Below are 22319 nucleotides of genomic sequence, written 5' to 3'. Positions count from 1 at the left end.
CACAGAATCTCAGATTTATACCACAATACTGAGGTCCCATATAAAGATGGAAATGACAGAAGCACTCACAGAGTGGTTTCAGCTACTTATGAAGCTGAGACCTTATCAGTAAAAGCATTCAAAATCCAGCCCCTCTTCCTCTAAACAAACACTGCAGTTCCGAAAATGTAGCCTCCTCACACTGGAATTCAGGAATCAAAGGTTTGTTCTGAATGTACCTAAACAGCACCAACAGGTACAAATTTCCTGAAGAACTGCTACCCTCATATTTGACACTTCAAAAGCAGCTAAAAACACCTTCCTTTCCATTGGTTTTTGGGGGGTTGTGTTTTGGGATTTTTTTCTGGTTTTGTACTGGCTACTTTTCAGGAAAGGTTAAACAAGTTTGAAAATTGTTTTCTACAATTTTCACATGTAAGCATCAGGTAGATACAGGTAGACCACAGTATCAAATCTCAGACAACAGTACAAAGACAGTACTGATTTCTAACTATTCCTTCAGTTTCAGCCACTCACCTCTTCCAGAAAGTTAATTCTGCTAGTCAGGATTTCTTCCATTTCTTGCATCTTCTTTTGTGCCTCTTCTTTTACCCTCTGTATTTCAGCATCACCACCCTGGGCCAGGCTTTCAACTGCCTTACTGAAAGACCATAATATAGACAGAAATCCCATTGCATATCAAAGTGCAAAAACTAAAAGTGCTAGTAGCTGACAGATTAAGTACAAACAAGTGTCTTCCACATTATCTGTACCTGCTTGTCACTTTAAGGTTAAATAAGAACATCTACACACTATATAGCAATTGCAGTGGTATAGTCTGAGAGTTCCACAAAGCCTTGTCACAGCGGATAAGCAAGCACATCATACGTATGATGAAAAAGTGTAATATAGCCTTCATATTTTTAAAGCTTCCAAATATAGTATCAAGCCTTTGGTAGAGTTGTATTTTCTAAAGAAAGCAACAGTGGAGAACAAAATGAAGATACGCAACTGCTGAGATCTCTCCCATTGCCTTTTCAGTAATTGTCAATACCTTGTAAGAAAAGAACAGCTAGCGTTTCCTTACTAAACAAAGGATGACCATTGTTTATGATTTCCCCCCAGATTTTGCTTTGTATTATGAACTTGCACAAGGGTCCATTCAAAGTCCAGCAATACTCTATGATGGCTACCTGGAGAGACCAAACAAAAATTAATCTGGTTCTCAGAATCTACCTGAACCTAGGCCTCTGAATTACTGAGAGAAGGCTAACTGGTAACAATTCAGTGCCATGTGTGTATGCCACACAAAATGCCATTGAAACTGAGGCCATGTAGCAGTCAGTAACTGTCATTCATTGCCAGCCTGGGTTAGTTCTGAACCAGACACCTAAAAGGAAGCAGTTTAACAGGCTACTGCCAGCCCTACAGTCATTCCATTCCCTCCGCAAAGCATACTCCATCTTGCCCATACCATAAAACAATGTAGCACTATGTAATTTCAAAATAAGTAACAGTGATTTAGAAAAGAGGTTCTAACAGGAAAGCAGAAATTTAAAGTATATTCATTTTTATATCATGAAAAACACAAGATTCAGTCTAGGTTAGCTCTGAACTGCTTCTTCAGCCCTACCAAGAAATGTTTTGTGCCACATCATCTCAATCCAGTGCTGTAAAAAAAAAGTCCACCTCTTCACCTCTTGAGACAATTAAGCTCTTAACTAAACTTCTACAATAGGAATGCTAAACCATTCCCAATTACAGTGATTTATTTACCTGAAAAATACAGAAGATTGAAGGATAATATCAAAGTTACACTGGACAGTGCAAGTACATTAACATCATTGTGCATACATACCATTTCTGTAACGAATGAAGCAATTTCTAGATAATGCCCTTAAAATACTACTTTGGGATCATGACATTCCTAAAACATTAGGAAAAAAAAAATAGAAGCAAAATCTTTGAAATCCTAAGTAACAGACATTAAGAAATATGTTGGTACTTACGAGGCTTTGATGAGTAGTTTCTCTCTCTCCTGCAGATCACGCTTCAGACTTTCTATCTCAACTTTCAGCTCAATGTTCTAGGACAAAAGAATGTAAGTGTCTGGAGAGAATGCAAAGGTCACCCAACCCAAAAGTTATTAGCAATGTGTAGATACTTTTATTTGGACCACCTAATATAAAGTATCATTGGGCTAAGAATAGCATAGAGACATTTTAACTCAACAGACATATTATGCAAGGTTCAAGACTTTCAAAAATCTGAAAAACATTTAGGACCATTGTATCCAAGCAATACACATCCCCTACACACACGTGCACACACACTTTACTGTAACAGGGAGTACTGCACATAAACTTGGGAGTTTCTAGGGCTTCCATGCATGGTTTTTCTTTGAGCTATGACATACTTTTCTTTTTATTTTAAAAAACTGATTCCATCAACTATTGATGCTTTTAATAATCTTAAAATCATTTTGTTATAGCCTGAGAAAACTACTCATGACATAAGCACACATCGCACAAAAGACACTTGGCCTGCAAGCTGACAGATACCATTTAAATACATTAGCAATTACAAGACCAACACCTGTGCAGGAGACCAGGACAGAAGACCAATTAGAAATATTCAGCTGAAACCATGACATAGCTAAACATTAATTCATGTACTGCACTACTGCAACAAGCATCAAGGGAGACTTAAGTTTCCATATTATTACAGAAAAGAGACCTGATGGAAGCATCTGTTTTAAATAACATGCTACTGTGTAACCGAAATGACTCCTTTTCCCTTCTAGAATGCAGGCACCACCAAAGGGTCTAAGAAATTGTTACCACCGTCCGCAACCATGACCTAATAAAGATCATAAAGATGCAAGACATGCCACTCAACTGAAATCCTTCTTTCAACTTAGAAAGGTACCGGTTTCTTCTACAAACCAACAAAGGAACCTAACAGGTTTCCTGAGTCCTATACAAATACACACTCTTTCAATTTACAGCAGTAGAAGTGGAAGCTATACACAACCCTAATACAACTTCACCTACATGCTTCACAGGAAGCAACTCCGAGCTGGAGAGCCCCAACAACCTTCAAGCAGCTGTACTGACATCTGCTAAACCCAGGAAAGAATAGAGGGGCAAACTGAGCTGCCAGGTAGTAAAAAGCAGAATAACTACACACCAAATCCAGGAGAAGCATACTGCTTCTTTTATTCCCCATGCAGTATATGACATCAGTAGCACAACTATCAAATTTTCACAACCACTTACTACTGGAAACACATAACATTTCTTAGTCTGTCCCTTCATTACACACACACACACATTTGAAACAAATTTTTCCACAACTTATAATGGTCATTTTGATCTAGTTATTTTGGCCTAATCCTTTTCTGTAATAAAAGAGTTAACAAAATTTCCAACAAGAAAAGACGACTGAAAAGTTAGGTAAAACAATCTCCCCACAAAACAAACTCTTCAAAAAGATATCTAGTTCTATTAGATTATTCTAAATGCATACGATTTTGTATATTTCTTCCGTGGGACCATCAAACTTCTGCTGCATTCGCTCCTCCAGAAAGTATATACGAAGCTTCAGGTTGAAGTTCTCTTTTTTCAGGTCAGTGATTTGCTGTGAATTAAGAAAGAAAATGAGCAAGTTATGTCATGTGTTTCAAACCAAGTAAAATAAAGACTAAGAACTGGTATGATTTGGGTTTGCTCGCCACAGTGCAAGATTAGAATTCAACCCACTGGACAGAGTTGAACGCATACATATGTGTGGGTGATATACACACACATATATACATATTCGAATTGTGGAAGTGTTGATAAAAGTGTATGACACCCAAGTCAAAATGAAACACCCATCACTCCAAGAGAGTGTCACCCAGTGAGCAGAAAATACTCCAAGTGCTCCAACAGATTTCTACCTTCTACAGCTTCAGCACATATCACAGAACATATTTTTCTCCCACCAACCCACCCCATCTGTATTTTTTTCCACCATCTCCATTCCTCACCTGAACAAGAAGAAATCCCACCCCAGCTTACCCCTTCTGAATGTTTTGGGGTTTGCTTTTCTGTTTTGTTTTGGGTTTAAGATATATAGACACATTGGTACCCACAAACTTTGTGTGTTTGGGTAAGATGTTATAGTTTAGCTTGTGTTTATTTTTAGCCCTGCAAAACTCTGAGACACTAGCACTTAGGCAAATAACAATTATAACATTTTTTTAAAAAATATATATAATACATGCTGTTGTGCAGACAGTGCTCTTTAGAATATTCCTTAAGTCCTAAAACATTGTCTGACTTTACACAAAAAGAAACCAAAAGAGTTTTTTCAATCTAAAAATATTAAGTAGTTCTTTCTTCTACAGAACAGAACTTGAACAAAGCATGAGATGTCATGTTGAAACAGAAGTATTTCCTTTGCAAAAGCTTGGGATAGTAGCCTTATTCACGGGAAGAAAAGCCACAAGCACACAAGGCATGTGAGCCCAATCAAACACCAATAAAACCTTTATCCCATCCCATATTTCACAGTGTAATTCTTTGGGAAAAAAAATTGCTTATGATTTTTAACCTTCCTAGTAGAAGCAGTAACATAGTTGATGGTTTCATTAAAGAAAAGAGACTCTAAATTTTTTTAAGAGGCTAAGCATAAAACATTCATTCAAATAAGACTGTCCCGTGCCAGAGGCTTTCAGCAAAAGGAAGTCTAATATGTTATAGAGCTACTAATAAAATATTTATGTACACTTTTCCAGAACAGTATAGTACCATTTGTAAAAATTATTAGCGATACAATTCTTCAAATATTTGGCTTGTGAAACCCAAGATTATTTTCTGCAACTGCACTCAGAACCTGCATCTGCAAACAATTCTTCAGTTTAATAATCTTTCCCCAGCAAGGTGCCTCGTCATTATTCACACAAGTAAATATCACCCAAGCAACTGAAAATACGCTTGACTACATAAACTTTGTGGCCCATTCACACATCCTGAAGAAGCCTGTCTTTAGAAGCAGTAACAACACATATATTTAACTTTATCTTTGTTTCCCTACAGTTGCAATTGGATGATCACAAACAGTAGTGGATATAAACTTGAACTATGCAAGTTGTAGCTGCTTAAAGCATGACACCTCAAGACTCTCATGAGGTGTCTCGAGTAACTGGAACGTCTCTTTTGCAGCATTCAAATAGATGTAAACTCAAAAACAATGCAACTTTGAACTTCAAGTCACAGATCCCAATGCAGAACATTGCTCAAAACTGAAATCCTTATTCAGAGTAATCAAACAAATTAAAAATTTCTTAAACAAAGCAGGGCTACAGAACTGTGCTAGATCTTGCATGTCTTGCTGGCAAGTTTAGCACTAATCTTCAACTAGTGAGAGCAGACCTTGTAGTGTTTGGTTTGGTTTGTAGGGTCTTTTCTTGTCAGGTTTGGTTGGGTTTTTTGGGGTGGAGGGGGTGGGGGGCTGGGGCGTTTAAGCTGTCAGTAGATCATTCCTAACAGTCTCCATTCATTCAGAAAAAGTTCAAGCGCCAAAGACACTCTGAAATTGTATCAGCTGAACTTCTGGTTTAATCTTCAAACATACAATACGTTTCAGAGTCAAAAGGAAAAACAATTTGTGAAGAACACTGCATACCTTAATTCTACTCTTATGTATTTCAGTGGCAATAGAATTAAACCAAAGAGCTTAAGGGTACTTCTTTCAAAAGGCAAACAAAAATTATGCAATCATAAACCAAGAAGTGAAACAAATGTTGTCTCTGACATTCAGTTTCTCACAGGAAAGTTAATTCACGCAGACTACAATTAAAAAGTTATAGCTTAATAAAAAGCAATGTATAAAATGTGAACAAGTTCACACTGCAAAAGGATTTTAATGGCAATGCTCTAGACCTACACATTTAAAGACTGTCTTAATTCCTTATGCATTTTGATTTCTGTATTTAAAAAAGGAATGAAGGAAGAGAAATAGCAGACAATTGTTGAAAAAACAACAATGCAATACACTCTACACAGAATATTCCACACCACAGAGAGCAGAGTGGCAAATAACACCTGCCTAGCTCTGTTCAGCTCCTTTCCAAGTCTGCATAGAGCCACTTTTATGCAAAATGGCATCTGTCAGCAGAGGCTGCAGTTTCACAACGCAACACAGTTTTTGCCAGCAGAGGCCATTTTACAAGACAGCAAAGCTCTAACTAAGTGTGTTTGGGGAGACAAGAAAAAACCCACACATGTTATTAGGTAGTTCCCTAACTTGATACCAATCAGCCTTTCTATTCATGAACATCTAATAAACCATAATGTGGCCCTTAATTAGAAATGCCTTTCACTTTGCCCATGTAATCACATTTTCTATCACAAGGTGGTTCCCCACCATATTGCAAGAAAGTGGGACAGACTATAAACACCACCAAAAAAATAATACACCTCTAATATTAATCTAGCTCAGCATCTTCTCCAGGTCTAAACATCAAAGGACCTTATCTACATGGATCCACCCTTTAGCCCATTACATCCGCCTGGTTCTCTCTGAGGTGCAAGACAAGGAGCCCACTCTTTTAATCACTTCCTTCTCATAGCCTGTATAAATAATTTAGCTTCAAAATCAGCAAATTCAAGCAGATAGATACAAATAAAAAAATTACACACACAAACCATCACCAGGCAGGAGATAGCAGGAACTTTACCTGTTAATTCCGATTTGGTTTAAGGTGGGATAACAACAGCCTTACCATGTCAGTCCAAAAGCACACCTTAACGACAGCTACTACTGGATGCTCGGTATACAGTAAAAGGACAGAAAGTAAATGTCCACAAAAGCCTACAAGAAGTTTTACAACTCAGTTTAACTTAAGAAGTCTGTACATACCAGGAAGCCAGAAACCTGTGGAGAGACCCTTTCTCCTTTACATTACACAGAACAACCAACAAAAAACAACAAATACTGCAACTTTTTCCCCTTTTCAAACAAACACTGCAGATAATAAACCACTTGCAGAAAGTATATTCCAGACTGAGATCTTTGGCACCTATCACAGTAAAAGATTTCAAGCACATACTAATGCCAAGACAGCCAAAACAAAAGAGAAAGTGAAATAGATTGTTAAAAAAAAAAAAATCCTTCAAAGGCTTTCCAAAACAAGCTTTAAATTCTGAGCAAAGAGCACAGCTTTCTCCTCAGAGGGATATAAGGCCACAAGAAACTCAAAAGAGTTTAGATGAAACACTCATTTCAAACACAGCAATGCTACAAACAGTAGCAGCAGCTACAGAAGCACATTAAAAACTGCAGACACTTGAACTGAAAATAGCAAGCCACCGCCTTTATCAGTAGCAGTCATCTCAGATTTTTTGATTGTGTGAAGAAACTGTAGAAGAGAAAGCAATCACAAGGACTTGAGTTAAATGACTTAAAACTTTTTACAGGGGAGTTGTCCTGCAACACAGCTATACCCCAATGAAATCATCATTCAGCAATTATAAACAATTGGCTTATTCAATTTAAATAAACAACACAATTATCATATTTTAAAAAATCTAATGTTTTCCTTTACATTCTATTAAATGCATTGTCACAATGCTACTAGACCTTTTCAACAAAAGTATTCCAAGCACGCTCAGACATAATTATGAAGTTAAAAGGTATTATACGGCAGGCAATGAAATAAAAGGCCAAATCCTGTACTAGCCTAAATGAAAATAAACTTGATGCTTCACTAAAATAAATCAACTGCAGACTTGCAAATCATGTTCCCATGTTTATGGTGTTTGCGTGAACTTTTGAGCAGAGGGTGCCCATTTTTGTTTCACAACTTAAGAGCAGCAGTTGGCTAGTCTCAAAAAATTTTTGCCTCTTGTTTTTAAAGGAATACTGAAGAAACGGAGGTCCAAAGCACAGCCAGCTGGTCACATCTCCAACAGATCTGCTGTTGATTGACACAAACTAAGAACCTGACCCAGAGAGTCAACACTTTAGCCAGCATGTCAGAAATATCTTGGCCATAAATCCGTTGCCAAGTCTTATATTAAAAGTCTGCTTACATTTTCATAGTCCTTCATGGTCCGAGCTCTAGTTGGTGAGACTGTATCTTCTGCCACATCTGGTAACACTAGACATTCAGGAAGACAGAACAAGTTCAGACAGCTGAATCTCTAAGCTAGGCTTCAATTTGAAAACAGCAAAGGCCTACACCATCTAAACACAATAAAAGTACAACACCTTTTGGGAAGTGAAGGAAGCAATTTTTTTGCCCCTTGTTTATGTTATACGTTACTGCTACCATGTTGTTAGTATCTAGATTTCTTCCTGGTCACCCTAAGTTGTCTATCGCATAAAGCTCTCAAATTCCAACATCACCCATTTAAATCAAGACGTACACTGAAATTAAGCTACGTGAGGTGCACTTTCAAGAACAAGTCCTCACAGCAACTATACAGAAGACTCCCATATCAGAATCAAGTCCTTTTAAAACTACTAGAAAGCAGTTCAAATCTTTCAGTATCTAACTGGTCACAGGACAGGCCTCCACCTTAGACTCAGTGAAACCACAGAGGAAACTGCCAGTATCTGTATTGCTAAACTGTAGTCCCTCCTGAATCTATATGTACCTAAACTTCTGTTTGCACACACGTTCTGTATCAGCCACATTTAACAGCACCACATAACTTGTTTCCACTCAAATCCGCGAGTAAACTTTTAATTAGAATAATGACATTGTATAAAACATTCAGCACTTGCATCATCTTTAATATAAAGAGTTACCTGAGGACTCACACAAACTAGAAGAAAATATTTTATTTAAAGTACTTCCAAAATTGTGAGGCAACTATGAGGAGTCTTGAAAATAGCCCAAAGAATACCAGCCAGTGGTTTTCAAATCTTGACATTCTAATTAATCTCACAGGACAGTTCTCCTGGAGCACATGCAGAATACAGTAACATTACTTTGCCACATTTACAAGTTTCTTAGATTTGCTTCTTTTCATGAGCAAATAGCTCTTCCTGGTAAACCATCCAATTTGCCATAGTTTCAGTTACCTACCTCACCTATACAATGAGGTCGGCCAAGTTACGTTGCTGGATACATGCATGCATAAAGAGACATCAAAAGCATACACCTCAAATTTACATAACAGAACACGCAACAGTTAACACCACAGACAGAAAGTTTCAAAATAGTACTACTCAGCCATTTTGCTTTAAAATAAGCGTTTCAAGCAAGTCTCCCGAGAGAAGTGGGGGTGTTTAGCCTGAGGAAAAGGAGGCTCAGGGGAGCCCTTACCACTCTCTACACCTGCATGACAGGAGGTTGCAGCAAGGTGGGGGTCGGTCTCTTCTCCCAGTAAGCAACAGGATGAGACGAAATGACCTCAAGTTGTGCCAGGGGAGGTTTAGATCGGATACTGGGAAAAGTCTTCACTGACAAGGTGGTCAGGCACTGGCACAGGCTGCCCAGGGAGGCGGTGGGGCCACCATCCCCTGGACTATCTGAAAGGTGTGTAGGTGTGGCACTGGGGGACACTGTTTAGTGGTGGGCTTGACAGTTAACAGTTAGACTCGATGACCTTAAATGTCTTTTCCAGCCTAAGGGGTTCTATGATTTCATGGCCAACGTACAGAAAAACGTACTGAATGCTGGCTCCTGCTCAGCAGGGCGCAGGCAGGAGGCCACCCCGCAGCCTGACCGGGAAACCGCTGGGCCCAGAGGGGGTCCCTGGGCGGCAGCAGCTGGGCTGGAAAACCTGATGCTCCAAGCAGGCAACTTCCCTGCGGCTCAGCAGGCCCCGGAGGCGCAGCGCGGCCCGGCGGGATATTCCAGGCACGTTAAATACACGCTCCACAGGACGGCTGAGCACCTTACGTAAGGCTCGGCGCCACACCGGCCGCAGGCAACGCGGCCACAGCAACTGCGGCGGCGGCGGCTGGCGTTTCATAGCCTTAAAGAGACAGTCGCTTACAAAAAGTTGCATCCCTTAAACACATCTCCTGGCTTTTTGCCTCAGGCGTGAGGCGTTTCCCCTTAGGTTTTGGGGGCCGCACGAAGCCCCGTGCCCCCGGCAGAGCCGCGGGGGGCTCCCGCCCGCGATCCAGACTTACCGTCGCCTCCGGCCAGGCCGGGCTGGGGGTCCCCGCGGGAGATGTCCGGCAGCTGGGAGACTCTGACGCTGAGGAAGAAGGAGGAGAAGGACACCGCTGAGCAGCCGAAAGCCGAGGGGGTGCCACTGCCGCCTAGCACCCGCCCGGGGCCGACAGGCCCAGCCCCGCCACATGCACCCGCGGGGGCGGCAAGCCCGACGCCTGCCGTGAGGCCAGCCCCCGCCCGCCTACCTGCCCTCGAACACCACCGGCAGCGTCAGGTCCTCCCCCGGCAACGAGTCCATGGCGCGGCCGGTCCCGCCGGCAGCCAGAGCCGCAGCGCCTTTGTGCGCGGCTTTGGCGGCTTCGCTGGAATTCAAACGGGCGCAATCGCTTCCGCCATCTTTGCGTCGACGGAGGTGAAGCCGCTGAAGCCACCGCGGAAGAGCGTACGGGGCGGGCGCAATGGAAATGGAAGGGAAGCCGCCATATTTATTGCGGGCGGTGGCTGAATCGGGTGGGCAGGCACCATATTGGCTGAGGGCAGAGCGGGGCGGGGTATGGTGGAGACTGCCAACAGGGCAAGGGGGAGAAGGCCGTCGGGCGCCATCTTGAGTGAGGGAAGCAACAGTGACGTCCACTAGCCGCCATCTTTTTTCAAAGGAAAATAGGCGGCGAGACGCCGCGATCTTTAGTGAGGGAAGTCGTGCTCGCCCTTGGCGTGTGGGGCGATGTGCCTGGAGGGCCTGGGCGGGAACAGTGCTGCAGGCGCGGCCGGGCGGTGACGAGTGGCCCCCCGGTGCCTCCGGGCCCAGCTCCAAGAAAGACGCGTGTGGAAGCGGCTTCTTCAGGGGTGTGCCGGGCCCCTCGCAGTGCCCCAGCCGCTAATTGTTTCCATGTCCTCCATGGCGCCAAACCGCCATCAGACGCGGGGAGAGAAATAACTACGCTTCAGTTTCAAATTCTAGTCACTGTTCGTTGTAACTGGCAGAGGTGGTGACCTGGGAAGCCAGCTGTCACCAGCTGCCCTGCACTGAGGCAGGCTGATTCTGAAACAATTGGGGTTTTTTTGTAAAGCTGAGCATTGCAGCTCTCCCGCTTTTTCAGGAAGAAAATGCAATTATGTTGAAGGATTCAGGGCTGGAAATGCTAAGCTGAATTAAATACTGCCATCATTCCCTTCCCCCCCCCCCCAGCACCACGGCCCCTGGGGCAGCCGTGGAGGGAGCAGGGAGCTCCAAACCTTGCCTTGCTCCTCACTCTCTTTGTTCCCTTTTTTAATTCCTTATTGGAAACCTGTGTGTGGGATTGGAATACTTCCCTGCACTATTTACAGCCCCAGCTGGGGCACAGTGTGAGCACTTAACTGTCAGCATTACCTGTCCCACGAGGAGGCCCCATGCCGAGGCGCTGGCCTGGCTCTTGCCCACGGGAGTAGCCACGTGCTTTGGCGTTAGGTTTGGATCCTCCTCAGCACCTAGTGTGTCAGGTGCCCCTTGCTGTCATCTGGGCTGTCTCAAGGAGCTTCTCACCTACCCAGGAAATAGGCCATGGATAAGGGCTGACCAGGGGCCATGGGCAGCTGTGGGTTTATTCATCCAAATCATCATGGTGCCCTGTTGGCTCCATTTTCTCCATGTACCTGCACCAGCTCTATTTGCTGTTCAACACAGATCAAAGTTCATCACAGAAAAAATGGCAGTGGCCATTGCAACCCTTGGATGTGTATAGTCATGGTGGGCTTCCCAGCCCTAATGTGTCTTTCAATTTAATGTGTACAAGTCCATGATGGTGCATCTGTTAGTGCTCCAAACTGCCAGGAAATGCCAGGCACTACTTAGCACAACAAAGCTCTTAATCTCTTATCCTATCCAACTGGACATGCCTCATGCTTTGCATTTGAGGTCTGATGACCCTGAGAGATGTTTGGTCCCTTCGACTCCCCCATGGCCCTTGAGAGACATTTGTCACCTTATATGACTGGGTCCCCTTTTGCAGTGGCCTCACCTTCTGCCAAGCTGAAGTTAAGTTTGTAAAATCGGGTTTGCCATATGGCACTAGGATCTGCTCAGCCAGTCCGAAATGTGGCTTCACTTGTTTACAGAGGAGATCTTCATTAAATGAATGAGACCGCTTACTGAAAGGACGATACCAATTTGCTCGTGTTTAAGGTCACAGGAAGGTGTTACATATTTGATGCATGCCATTAAATCAGCATCCATCAGCCACAAGTACAGCGCAAACCGTGCACTGCTTGCATGCTATGTGCTGGCACAGCACCTCTGCCTGCAGAGTCACGGTTCATGTCCCAGCATACTATCTTGCAAAAGGAAATCAGCTGGGCCCTCCTTGTTAAGTTTTATCACTTCATGAAATGGTTGTCTGATGGAAAAAAGCATATAGATACATATACATGTATATACACATAGACATGATGGAAAGTTCCCCTGGGTTACTGCACTGCCCAACATGTCAGTCACCAAGAAGCTGCGAGGGGCAGAAGGGGCTGAGAAATGTGTTGTTCAGAAGCAGCTAACAACTTGTCTTCTGATAATCTGCTTAATGTTGTTTAACCTTGTCTTAATTAGCAGTACATTTGGGGAGATTATGCTAAATCCTCAAACCAGGAAGCTGTATTGGAACTACACTTTCCTACCTTACAAGGCAGCCTGAGATCCTTACCACCTCAGAAACAAAGCACTAAAGGGGGTCTAGGAAAGCAATGCCTCTGGTGAGTGTAATGGTAGGGATGAGCTGACCACAAATGCCCATGGAGCAGGGTGAAAGCCTGCTGCTCAGAGCACTGTGGCTGAAGTGCAATGGTGGCACAAGCAGAACGGATGTCACCGCCAGCCATCCTGTTTTCAAGTCCCTTCTCTGGGGATCTGGTTCAGAATTCAGTTATTCCTCCCCCTGTTACTGTTCAGAGCAAAATTCCTCCTAAGCCAAGTCATACACAATCAAACTGTTCTGCTAATGCAAATCAGGTCTCAATGAACTCCCTGGAATATCACCAGTGTGGCCCTTACATAGCTCTGGCTCAGTAAAACATTTGAATAAACATTTAAAGTGCTCGCTTAATTTATGCTGACTTACCTCTCTTCAAGTTCTTTACTTAATAAGGACCAAAGAGTTAGACATAGCATTCAGCAGAAAAGACTAGCCTTTAGCATTTATATTTTCTTCTACACCAAAAAAATCAATTCCCTAACACTGACAAGTGAGACAGAAATGCAAGTTCTCCATAGCTCCTTTTGCAGACACTACCAGAACTGCTCAAAACTACTGACACCACAGATGTGGATTTCAGAGTATCTGGTAACATAAATTTCCTTTGAAAGATCCATTGTGGTCATGAAGAAAAATCTGATACAATATCCTCTTCCAATTTCTAGCTTTGCTTTGTAGGTTTCATTTTTAGTGACTGCATACATCTCTGATAAAATATTACAGACAATAATGGGGAAATACACATTGACTTTCTAGCTACCAAACACATTAACGTAAGCAGCTGAAAGCTGGAATGGTTAATAGGCAGACATGAGATCCTAGGGCTCATTTTTTAGATGGTTTATCTGACACAATGTCAACTGTACTTATGAATATCTGATGTTAAAAAACATTTTTGTGCCATGGTTCTGATCTCACATACAGGGGTATTATGAAGGAATAATTCTCTTAGAATAAATGTCATTACTGGGATGAGATCAGATTCATTCCTGTAGGTTTCAATCCAGCTCTGGTCACTATCGGTGGAAAGACTCCTGCTGAACTTTAATGAACAAAAAACAAATGCAAAGATCCAAGTGGCATAGATACAAATTATATACATTTATTTTTATTCATTTTAAATAACATTCTTCTGTATAAATTCTGACATATATTCAAATCATAACTTTTTTTTTTTAGAAATGCATTTGTAAGCATAGCATATGCTTAGGAGACGTCTTATTTGGATGTGTAGTAAGACTGATGGGTTTCAGTTGGGAGCAAGTACAACTTTTAAGGCCCACATTTTTCTTATTTTAATCCATTCCTCTGACACATCAAGAGCAGAGTCCTGTGGGAGCTCATTTTAAAATTTCACTTTAAAGAGAAACATATTTTTATATCCTTTATTTAAAGGAGACTGTGCAAACTTTCTGCCACATTTACATTGCATGTAACGTTTAAGATAAAGATGCCCCATAGCAGTGGTTAACTGGCCCAGGATACCTGGAGGATGCTGAATATAGCCCCTCCTCTTTCATAAATGGCTTCCAGCGTGCTAAGTTTGCTCAGCCTGGTCCAAGGGAATTATCATTCCAATGGATGACATCTCCCGACAACTCCCCAGGGCTGGCGCTCCACACAGTTATTTCTAGCTACAGTGGTTCGTAAGATTTAAGATTATCTATTCACATTAACCCAATCACTTTTTTGCATGTCTGTTGCACCCTGTGCTTATCAAATGCTCTCTCCTAAGTTGTGACCCATCCAGGTTGCCCCATGCCTTTGACACATCATTGCTTTTTGCCCTTTATCTGCTCCACTATAGCCTCTTGCCTTTGGTCACTTGACTGTGGAACTGAACGCACCCCATCCAGACCAGCTGGGTCCACAGGGCCCTCACAACCCCGAGGGTCACACCTTGAGAGCTGGTTTCCCACATCCACCCAGCCCTCACCTGCCTTATCGTACCTTCTCTATTCTCTACAGCTACCGTACCATGCCGTCGACTGCCTTTCTCCGTGACAGCCACACCACTGCAGCCAGACAGCAGCATGCCCAGCTAAAAGGTGATGCATGGTGGCCCTTCAGGAATGCTGCGTGGATCTCTATTGCCACGTCGGCCCTAGAAGTTGCCTAGATGCCTTCCCCTTATCTTGCTGACTCCTAGGTCGGGCCTCAGCGCAGCCCTCCAAATCCATTTCTGGTTTACCTGCCCATATCCCAGTGTGGCCTGAGCAAACTTCAACATCTGGGAAGCTTCATGGCAAGTTATAACACATGGCAGGTCGGTGGGTCCTGGTGGCCTTTAGTACCCTGGCACAAGTGTCTTAGCTCTGCACCCCCTCAAAATACAATGCCAGCCGAAGCTGACTGGAGATACATCTGGCTCAGCTTCTTCCTCACCTCCTGTGGCACCCAGGGGACAAGCTGCATGATTGATGGAGAGAGCGAGGAGGATCTAATCTCACATCACCAAAGTCAAACACAAAGCTGTTCATTCTTTCTTTGCAGAGGCATCAATCTCCTTTCATAAATGTTGTTCCTCTACGCCCAGGGTCTGGTTGGCTGGAGATGGCTGGCATTTTCCTGCCGAGTCATTCTGCCATCTGACAAGCACTGTCCCTGTGCCACATCCTTGCTGTGCTCCAGTCCTCGCTAAAGAGCGAGTCCTCCTGTGCTTTTTCTGCTGTCTGAACCTGGGCAGCCAGGTCCCCCCTGCCCAACCCAGCCTCCTGTCACATCTGTGGGGGCTGTCTAGAACCCTTCACCCAGATGTGGGAGCCACAGACAACAGCACGGCTGTACCACCCTCCCTCACAGACCAACTGTAAGGCAGCATGACCTCCTCCTTTCAAACCTGAGGCTCAAACACAAAGCATTTAATTTGGAGGTCAGAAGCAGCCCAGATGCAAACACCTCCTGTGCTGTGGTAGGCAAGGACTAGGAGAGCTCAGCATCCGAACACGCCCTGGTTTTGCAGATGGTCATTATTTCTACAGTGAGAGAAAAAAAATCAAAGCCTATTCCTTTTACAAAGTAGACTACAGTCATACCAAAATTTGAGGAAGAGGTGTTTTTGTAGCAAAGATGGAAAGATCTACTAAAATATTTTGGAAACATTAAAGTGAACAATCTGTCCTTCACTTTGCCTGCCAGCATTAGTCCCAGAAGCTAACGCTTCGTAAATTACCTTTCCCCACACTGTTAAGTGACCAAGTGCAAGTGTATCACTAAATCAGCACTGCTAAATAATTAGAATTTTTAGGAAGTTTTCTATTTTGTCACCAGTCTGCTCTTTGAAAGTTTGATGAGTAACTCCAGGATTAGCAATATCCAGATGTTCTCTTCCAGTCCTCCCCATTTTATAAAAGTTAACATTGCTCTGAATGACATCAACCAAATTTATTACCTAAACTATGGGACCTCATCCAGGCCCACAGGAGGCACCAGGAACTTTTCCATCGGCTCAGGCCCATAACCAATATCACATTCTGCCCTCACCATTTCCCTTGGTCATCCTCAACTGTTTTCCTCCTTACTTGCTGTGCCTCATCTTTAAATCAGGCAGCAACTTTCTGAGGCAGAAGTGGCATCTTTGTGCATGTGTTTAAAACACCTATTCCCCCCTCTCCCAAAGTCTTCAATGATAAGAAAAGCCTCCATGAAGCACCAGAAAGCGAATAAATAATCACCTCATTCTTCCTATCATTTCTTATCTTGAGAAATATTTACTTTTGCCTGGCTCTGAGGATGCATCAGTCAGCTCCTGCTGACCTTTAGCAGGTACTTCATTTATCCTCAGCATCCATCGCTTGCAAAGCACCAACACACACAGAAATGCAGCTTTAGTTCTGAGGTTGGTCATGAGTTAGGTGAAATATTTGTTTCACACCCTGTTAAATGTAATGGTATTGATTTTCACGGGTCAGACCTGGCAGCTCCCCCACACAGGGAGGGGACAGTGCCTGCCTCAAGGCATGCAGGCACACTGTGGGTACCAAGCGAGGAACTCTCTGGTGCAACCTCCCTGTGCTGTGCTGCCCATTAGTTGTCCTCCCTCTGCTAACTGTCCGCCAGCCTCCCACAAAAATCGAGGGAATCTGTGAAACCTGCAGGTGTTTTTTTGACTGCTGATTCCCTACCACCACCTTGTGCTACATACATTTCCTGAAAGCATCCATGCACTTTTAGCTTTTAAGCCAAGAAGCGCAGATCGTCTCCTGCAAGCTTGTTGGTTGAAAGCCATTTCCACCCAAATCCAGGAGATTTCTGCTTTTGCCTTCCATAGGCTGCGCTCAGCCTTCCAGCAAGTCTCCCCCATCACTATGTCAGCACGGGAGAGATGGAAATGAGATCTGCTAACGTGATGAGCAGCCACTTTGGAAAAGCTCAGCTATTGTGATCAGGCTCTCAATGCATTCATGACAGTGTATTTGCTTTTTGTATAAAGACTTAAAAGCAAGTAACAGAATGGTACATCCGATTTTTGGACACCTACTAGGCCCTAGTCATGGTGACACTGGAATTCACTCTATATTTAAAGAAATGGGAAAATTTGACAGATGCAAGTAGGGAGCACTCACATTTTCTCTAAAAAAGAAAGTTATTCAGTGACACTAGAAGAAAAGCTTTAAGCAGTCAGTGTTTGCCAGAGTCCCAGCTCCAACAATATTGCCATCTAATTTACAGTATTTTAAACAATCCTTTTTTTTTTTTTTTCTTTTTAAACAACGCCACTAACCGCTGTACAATTAAAATCTAGGTGTTAAAATATGACTTGGGGAATAGGGGAGGTTAGGGGGGTTCATGGTTTTGTTGTTGGGGTTTTTTTGGTTGGTCGGTTGGTTGTCTTTTTTACAAATAATTACAAATACAATTCCAAGAAGATATATTACATTTTATATACAGAACACACCATTTCTATCAGGGTAGGGTATTAAGCCTAGCTTTTATTTTTACACGGCAACCCTGAGATGTCTTGTCGTCTTCCCTTGCACAGAAACTATACAAGTTCATTAACTCCTCCTAGAAAAAAAAAATGGATTGCTATGTTTTAATAGCATCATCACCCTGTATAAATACTCAGAAAAGGAAAAGCTTAGTCTCTTCCCTAAGTCAAATATTTTTCATTACATTTTCCCGTTTCCCTGATTAGTGGAAACTGGTAACGGTGACTTTTTTCCAAGTGTGCAACTCACTCCTCTACTTGCCTTTTGGTATTACAGTGAACAGTTATTTCCCTTTTTTCTCCTCCTTTTCAAACCAGTTTATATCAGGAACTAATACATTAGCCTTCACAAATGTCTATTTCCTGAAAATCCACTGTTAATTCATTAGCTACTTTTCAAACTGAAGGATGCAGACATAAGTGTTAGGCTGGCTGAAAATCAAGTGGCTTCTGATTAATCATGGGGTACTGCTTTCTCCACCCCACCACCTCTTCACAAAAAAAATATTTTCAGATCAGCATAATCAGGTCTGTAACAACAGTGAATTCTATGGATCTTTATGGAGGATAGGACACTGAATGCATTTCACCGTATTACCTGAAATTTGGATGTACTACGCTTTTTTTCTGTTCACCTGCAAGCTACAGCATGCCCAGCGTAAGAGTACCTGAAGAGCAAATTCCTGTGTGGAGCCTTGGCATGGATCCTGATACCCCTTCAACAAGCTCTGTAACTTTTTAAAGCCTACTCGGGAATAGCTGGATCACTTCTTCTAAGCTTTATAATTATGCATGGGAGTCGTCAGCGTTAGCTGTCCATTTGGTGCAACTTCATTCCCATCATCTTCCAGCAGCCCTGAAACATCAGCGTTGGGTATGCTGTCGTGGTAGCTGCTAAAACTGATGTTGTCCTCTTTGAGTTCAATGGTCCAAAAAGGAGCATTAAGTTTTCTGTTTTGATACTCACGGTACATGTAGACAGCACCCACAAAGCCCATTAGTAGGACCACAACAATTATGATAACTGTCAAAATAATTATGTTAAACTGAGTCCATGAAACATCTGCAAAAGCAGAGGTACTATTGTCAGAGGAGCTCATAGGAAATATAGTGTGTATAGTTGTTGGTGACAACGTACTGTTTATCACTGCCGTTGAAAATGATGTTGCCTTGCTGGCATTTGGAGCAGAAGTTGTAAACTCCCTTGTTTCTGGGCCAAGAGTGGCTTCTACAAAACAAATTAAAAAACATCAATAAAATACGTTAATCTTGCATCAAACACAAACACAAGAGATTTGACATATCACAGCTATTATGGCAATTAAGTCTACACTGTTAAAGCTGGTATTTTTTCAAAATAGTTTACAAAAATGATTAGCCAAAGTTGGGTTTAGTTTTTGTAAGTAATTCTGTCTGCTAAGTGCTCACTGAGTGCAGCATTCCTATGAAAAATCTGGTGATGGATACACACAGTAGCCAAGACTCGGCATCAGCTGCGTGAGCTCGTGATGAAAGCAAGCCACCCAGCCTAGCTCACGTCCAGCCCATGAAAACGCGGCTCTATCAAGCTGAGCAAGAGTTTGGACTTGGACCCTAACGAAGGCAGAGTTTTGCTTGTTGTCTGCGTGGGCTGCACAATAAGGCTGGGAGGACACAGCAACTCCAGGAGTTAAACCTGTTACAGTTAGTATGCTAGATGTAGGGACATGTTCACAATATTATTATTCCTGCTTTACCTGTAAAAGATGATAAAAAATGAAAAAATGAACCATAAGTATTCTGCCATCATAGTGTTTAGCAACAGGTTTCAGTATTTACACCACTTTATGTAAAAGGGCAAAATAATCCCAGTTCTGCTTTTGAATGAAGAAGTTATACACAAGTCTCACGGAAACCCCCAGCCTGCACAACCGGAAGCAGAAGGTAACCAAATCACAAGAAAAAAAAAATAAAAAATCTGTAGATGTTGTTTGAAGCCTTCAAACAAAGCAGAAACCAGATTGGATCCTGTTTTGTCTACATATGAAGGATGAGAACATGGCAACTACTAAACTGTGCCACAAGCTCCGTCTTCTTCTGCAGCCTGTTCCCAGGCACAAAATAGCCAAGGACCTGCCTTGCTTCCAGCAGACATGGGATAACGCCCTTCGCAGACCTAGGAGTCAGTGACAGGGGAACACTGGAGATCTTGAAAGTGGGATGCAAATTCATTATGCCACCTTCAAACCAGTTGAGCTATAGGCCTCAAAAAGCACCATAAGACCTGAGTATTAGTCTCCCAAATGTAAAATAATAAAGTGTTTTCTTCAGAGGAATAACCTCATCAACTTTAGATTCTCAAATCCAGGCAGCAGGAAGCCTCCAGAAGCTGAAGCCTCAACCAACACGTTCTCTATACCTATTGCTCCACCCGACTCTGCACCCACTTCCCCACTCCCTTCAATTTCTCTTTCTGCTGCCAGAAATGCAACTTCATTTTAAACCACTTACAGCTGCAGCAATTACAGCTGAAGGTGCTGTGCTGTATTGATCCAGCTCTCCTGAAGAGAACGTCTACTAATTATGACTGAGGAGGAGAGTCACTTCCAAAGGACTAATTGTGCACTAAGTTGCATCTCCAATAGCAACAGGAGCTGGAAATATTCAGCATGTCTCCTGCCACGAGCCCTCAGGGAAGTCCCGGGAGTTAACTCTGGGCTCTCATGTTCCCAGTTCAGGTAATGGAGAAAGAAACCCTTGGAGGGGGGATCACACACCTAATTTAGGCTCCTGCTCAGAGTCCCCTTCCTGCAGCAGCTCCTCTACTCTCTGCAGGTCCTGCCTTAGGGTGATAAGAATACTGAGGATGCTGAATGCCAGAAGGCATTTCTCTATGGGGTAACAGGCAGGAGGAAGCAAAATGACAGGAGCAAGAGTTCCTGGATACAGCTCTGGGAGAAGGGCACGAGGAATTCAGTCATTCTTTCCAAATTCCTTCATCAACACTCAATTCTTAGCAAACCCTGCCAAGCAGCTATAATTAGAAAAAACCCAGGATCGAAACAATGGCTGATTCACTAGCGAGGAAACAGGACTTTTCTGGGCTTTATTTGTGAGTCAGCATCAGCTAAGTGCTGGCAAGTGAGACATGGGTGAAAACATTTCCTACAACTGGCGCTAACATCATGGTGAAAGAGGGCCATGCTGTGACCGCGGGCTGTCACCTTTGGGCTGCAACACAGCGATGCCTGTTTCCGCTCACCAGGGCCGTGCCAGCCCTCCAGATGTCCTAAAGCAGCTCCTTGAGAGCAGCAGCTGTTCAGTGAATGGGCTGCTTTGGCAGCTTTGACGTGAGTGTCATATCCAGCTGCTTGATTGAAATGCAGTCTCTGCAAAGCTTCTGCTACCTCCTGCAATGAACGAGCACCGGCAGGAGCCGGGGCCGTGCCAGCAGCCCACACGCCAGCTCTCGGCGAAGGTGGCGATGCTCGGCTGGGTGGCACAGGGCCACGCTGCATCACTAAGTCCTTGCTGCTGTGCCTCATCATCGCAGCAGCAACACCATCCACCCAGGGGTCAAACCCACTGACTTTGGTCATCCCACATGCCCTTTAAATGTTCTCTCCATCAGCCTTGAAAGCATCAAAATCTTGGTCAGGTGTGAGACTCTGAACCGCCCCTGTGGATATGCAAGGTTGGGTTTAGCTTTGCCCAGGCTGTACAAAACATGCTGTATTATTCCAACTGCGACCACTTAAATAGAGTCTGGGTGATGATTTCACTCTAGAAGCCACTCAAAACTAGGCCACTCGAATGCACTAGTGGTTTATGAAAATCTTAACCTAAAACTCCTTAATGCACAGTACCTCAACGTGTCAATTTTTATACAACTTGCTTATAAAAAAATGTATGCCTTCTTAATTGCTTAATAAGAAAGGGAAAAAAACCAGGTGTCAAGGAAAAAACAAAGCTAGAAGAGCATGACCCAGTCCCTCTGAAAGGGGACAGTCTGTCCCCATATCAGGAATCAGCTTTAATAATGCCATTAAAATAAAACTGAATGGTGAAAACTGCCAGTATGCAAGCAAAGCCATACACATGGATTTTAATGGAGCAAGGTCATGCAGCTCTTTGCACAAAGACAGAGCTGTGCAGGGGGAGATAATGGATGACCTGATGCAAAAGTGTCATTTCCAGCCCTGTAATGATACTGTTACAGCTAATGAGTATTCAACTTTTTTGTATTGATCACCTCCCTGCACAGAGGAGGACTCCGTGATTACATCTCCCAGCATGGGAGTGAAAACCACATGAGCTCCTACTGGAAGATCTGAATTAAATCTCTGTTGGTGACAAGGATGAATTTTGATCCAGACACTTTCCTGAAATCTGGGTTCTCTTATCTAATACATAACACCGGTAATGCTTCCATGCATGGAGCTGGAGATCCACCTTGTGGACCAACCACCTGATCACCACTGAAGAAGCAACTTAAGAACCATTTTCTCTCATGCTGCACAGTAGCCTCCCTAAATACCAGAGCTAGTTTGTGTCTGAGATACTGTATGCAGCATCTTGGATGTGGATT

The 22319-nt window shown here is 43.1% G+C and overlaps 2 protein-coding genes across 4 annotated transcripts in view; both read right to left on the bottom strand.

Annotated features, from left to right (window-relative positions):
• Positions 1-10547, bottom strand: part of CDK5RAP2 (CDK5 regulatory subunit associated protein 2) — an 83342-nt gene extending 72795 nt beyond the window's left edge. The window contains exons 1-6 of one of the 3 annotated variants that reach the window (XM_037398947.1): positions 10345-10547; positions 10114-10181; positions 8058-8125; positions 3508-3618; positions 1989-2065; positions 517-640 (exon numbers count right to left, since the gene is read on the bottom strand). In XM_037398947.1, the coding sequence (XP_037254844.1) occupies positions 517-640; positions 1989-2065; positions 3508-3618; positions 8058-8125; positions 10114-10181; positions 10345-10397 (501 nt within the window). In that variant the 5' untranslated portion in view covers positions 10398-10547. Of the gene's footprint in view, positions 1-516; positions 641-1988; positions 2066-3507; positions 3619-8057; positions 8126-10113; positions 10182-10344 lie in introns of those variants that run through there. The other 2 variants (XM_037398949.1, XM_037398948.1) reach the window with 2 other exon arrangements.
• A 3441-nt stretch (positions 10548-13988) lies between these two features.
• MEGF9 (multiple EGF like domains 9) overlaps positions 13989-22319 on the bottom strand; it is a gene marked incomplete at its 5' end in the record, with an annotated part of 54188 nt that continues 45857 nt past the window's right edge. Inside the window, one exon of the mRNA XM_037400134.1 lies at positions 13989-18980. Within this exon, the coding sequence (XP_037256031.1) occupies positions 18526-18980 (455 nt within the window). The remainder of the gene's footprint in view (positions 18981-22319) is intronic.

This window comes from Falco rusticolus, chromosome 9 (assembly GCF_015220075.1).
Source record: "Falco rusticolus isolate bFalRus1 chromosome 9, bFalRus1.pri, whole genome shotgun sequence".
Taxonomy (NCBI): Eukaryota; Metazoa; Chordata; class Aves; order Falconiformes; family Falconidae; genus Falco; species Falco rusticolus.
Note: the sequence above shows the minus strand (reverse complement) of the source record. Positions and strands in the feature narration are given on the sequence as shown.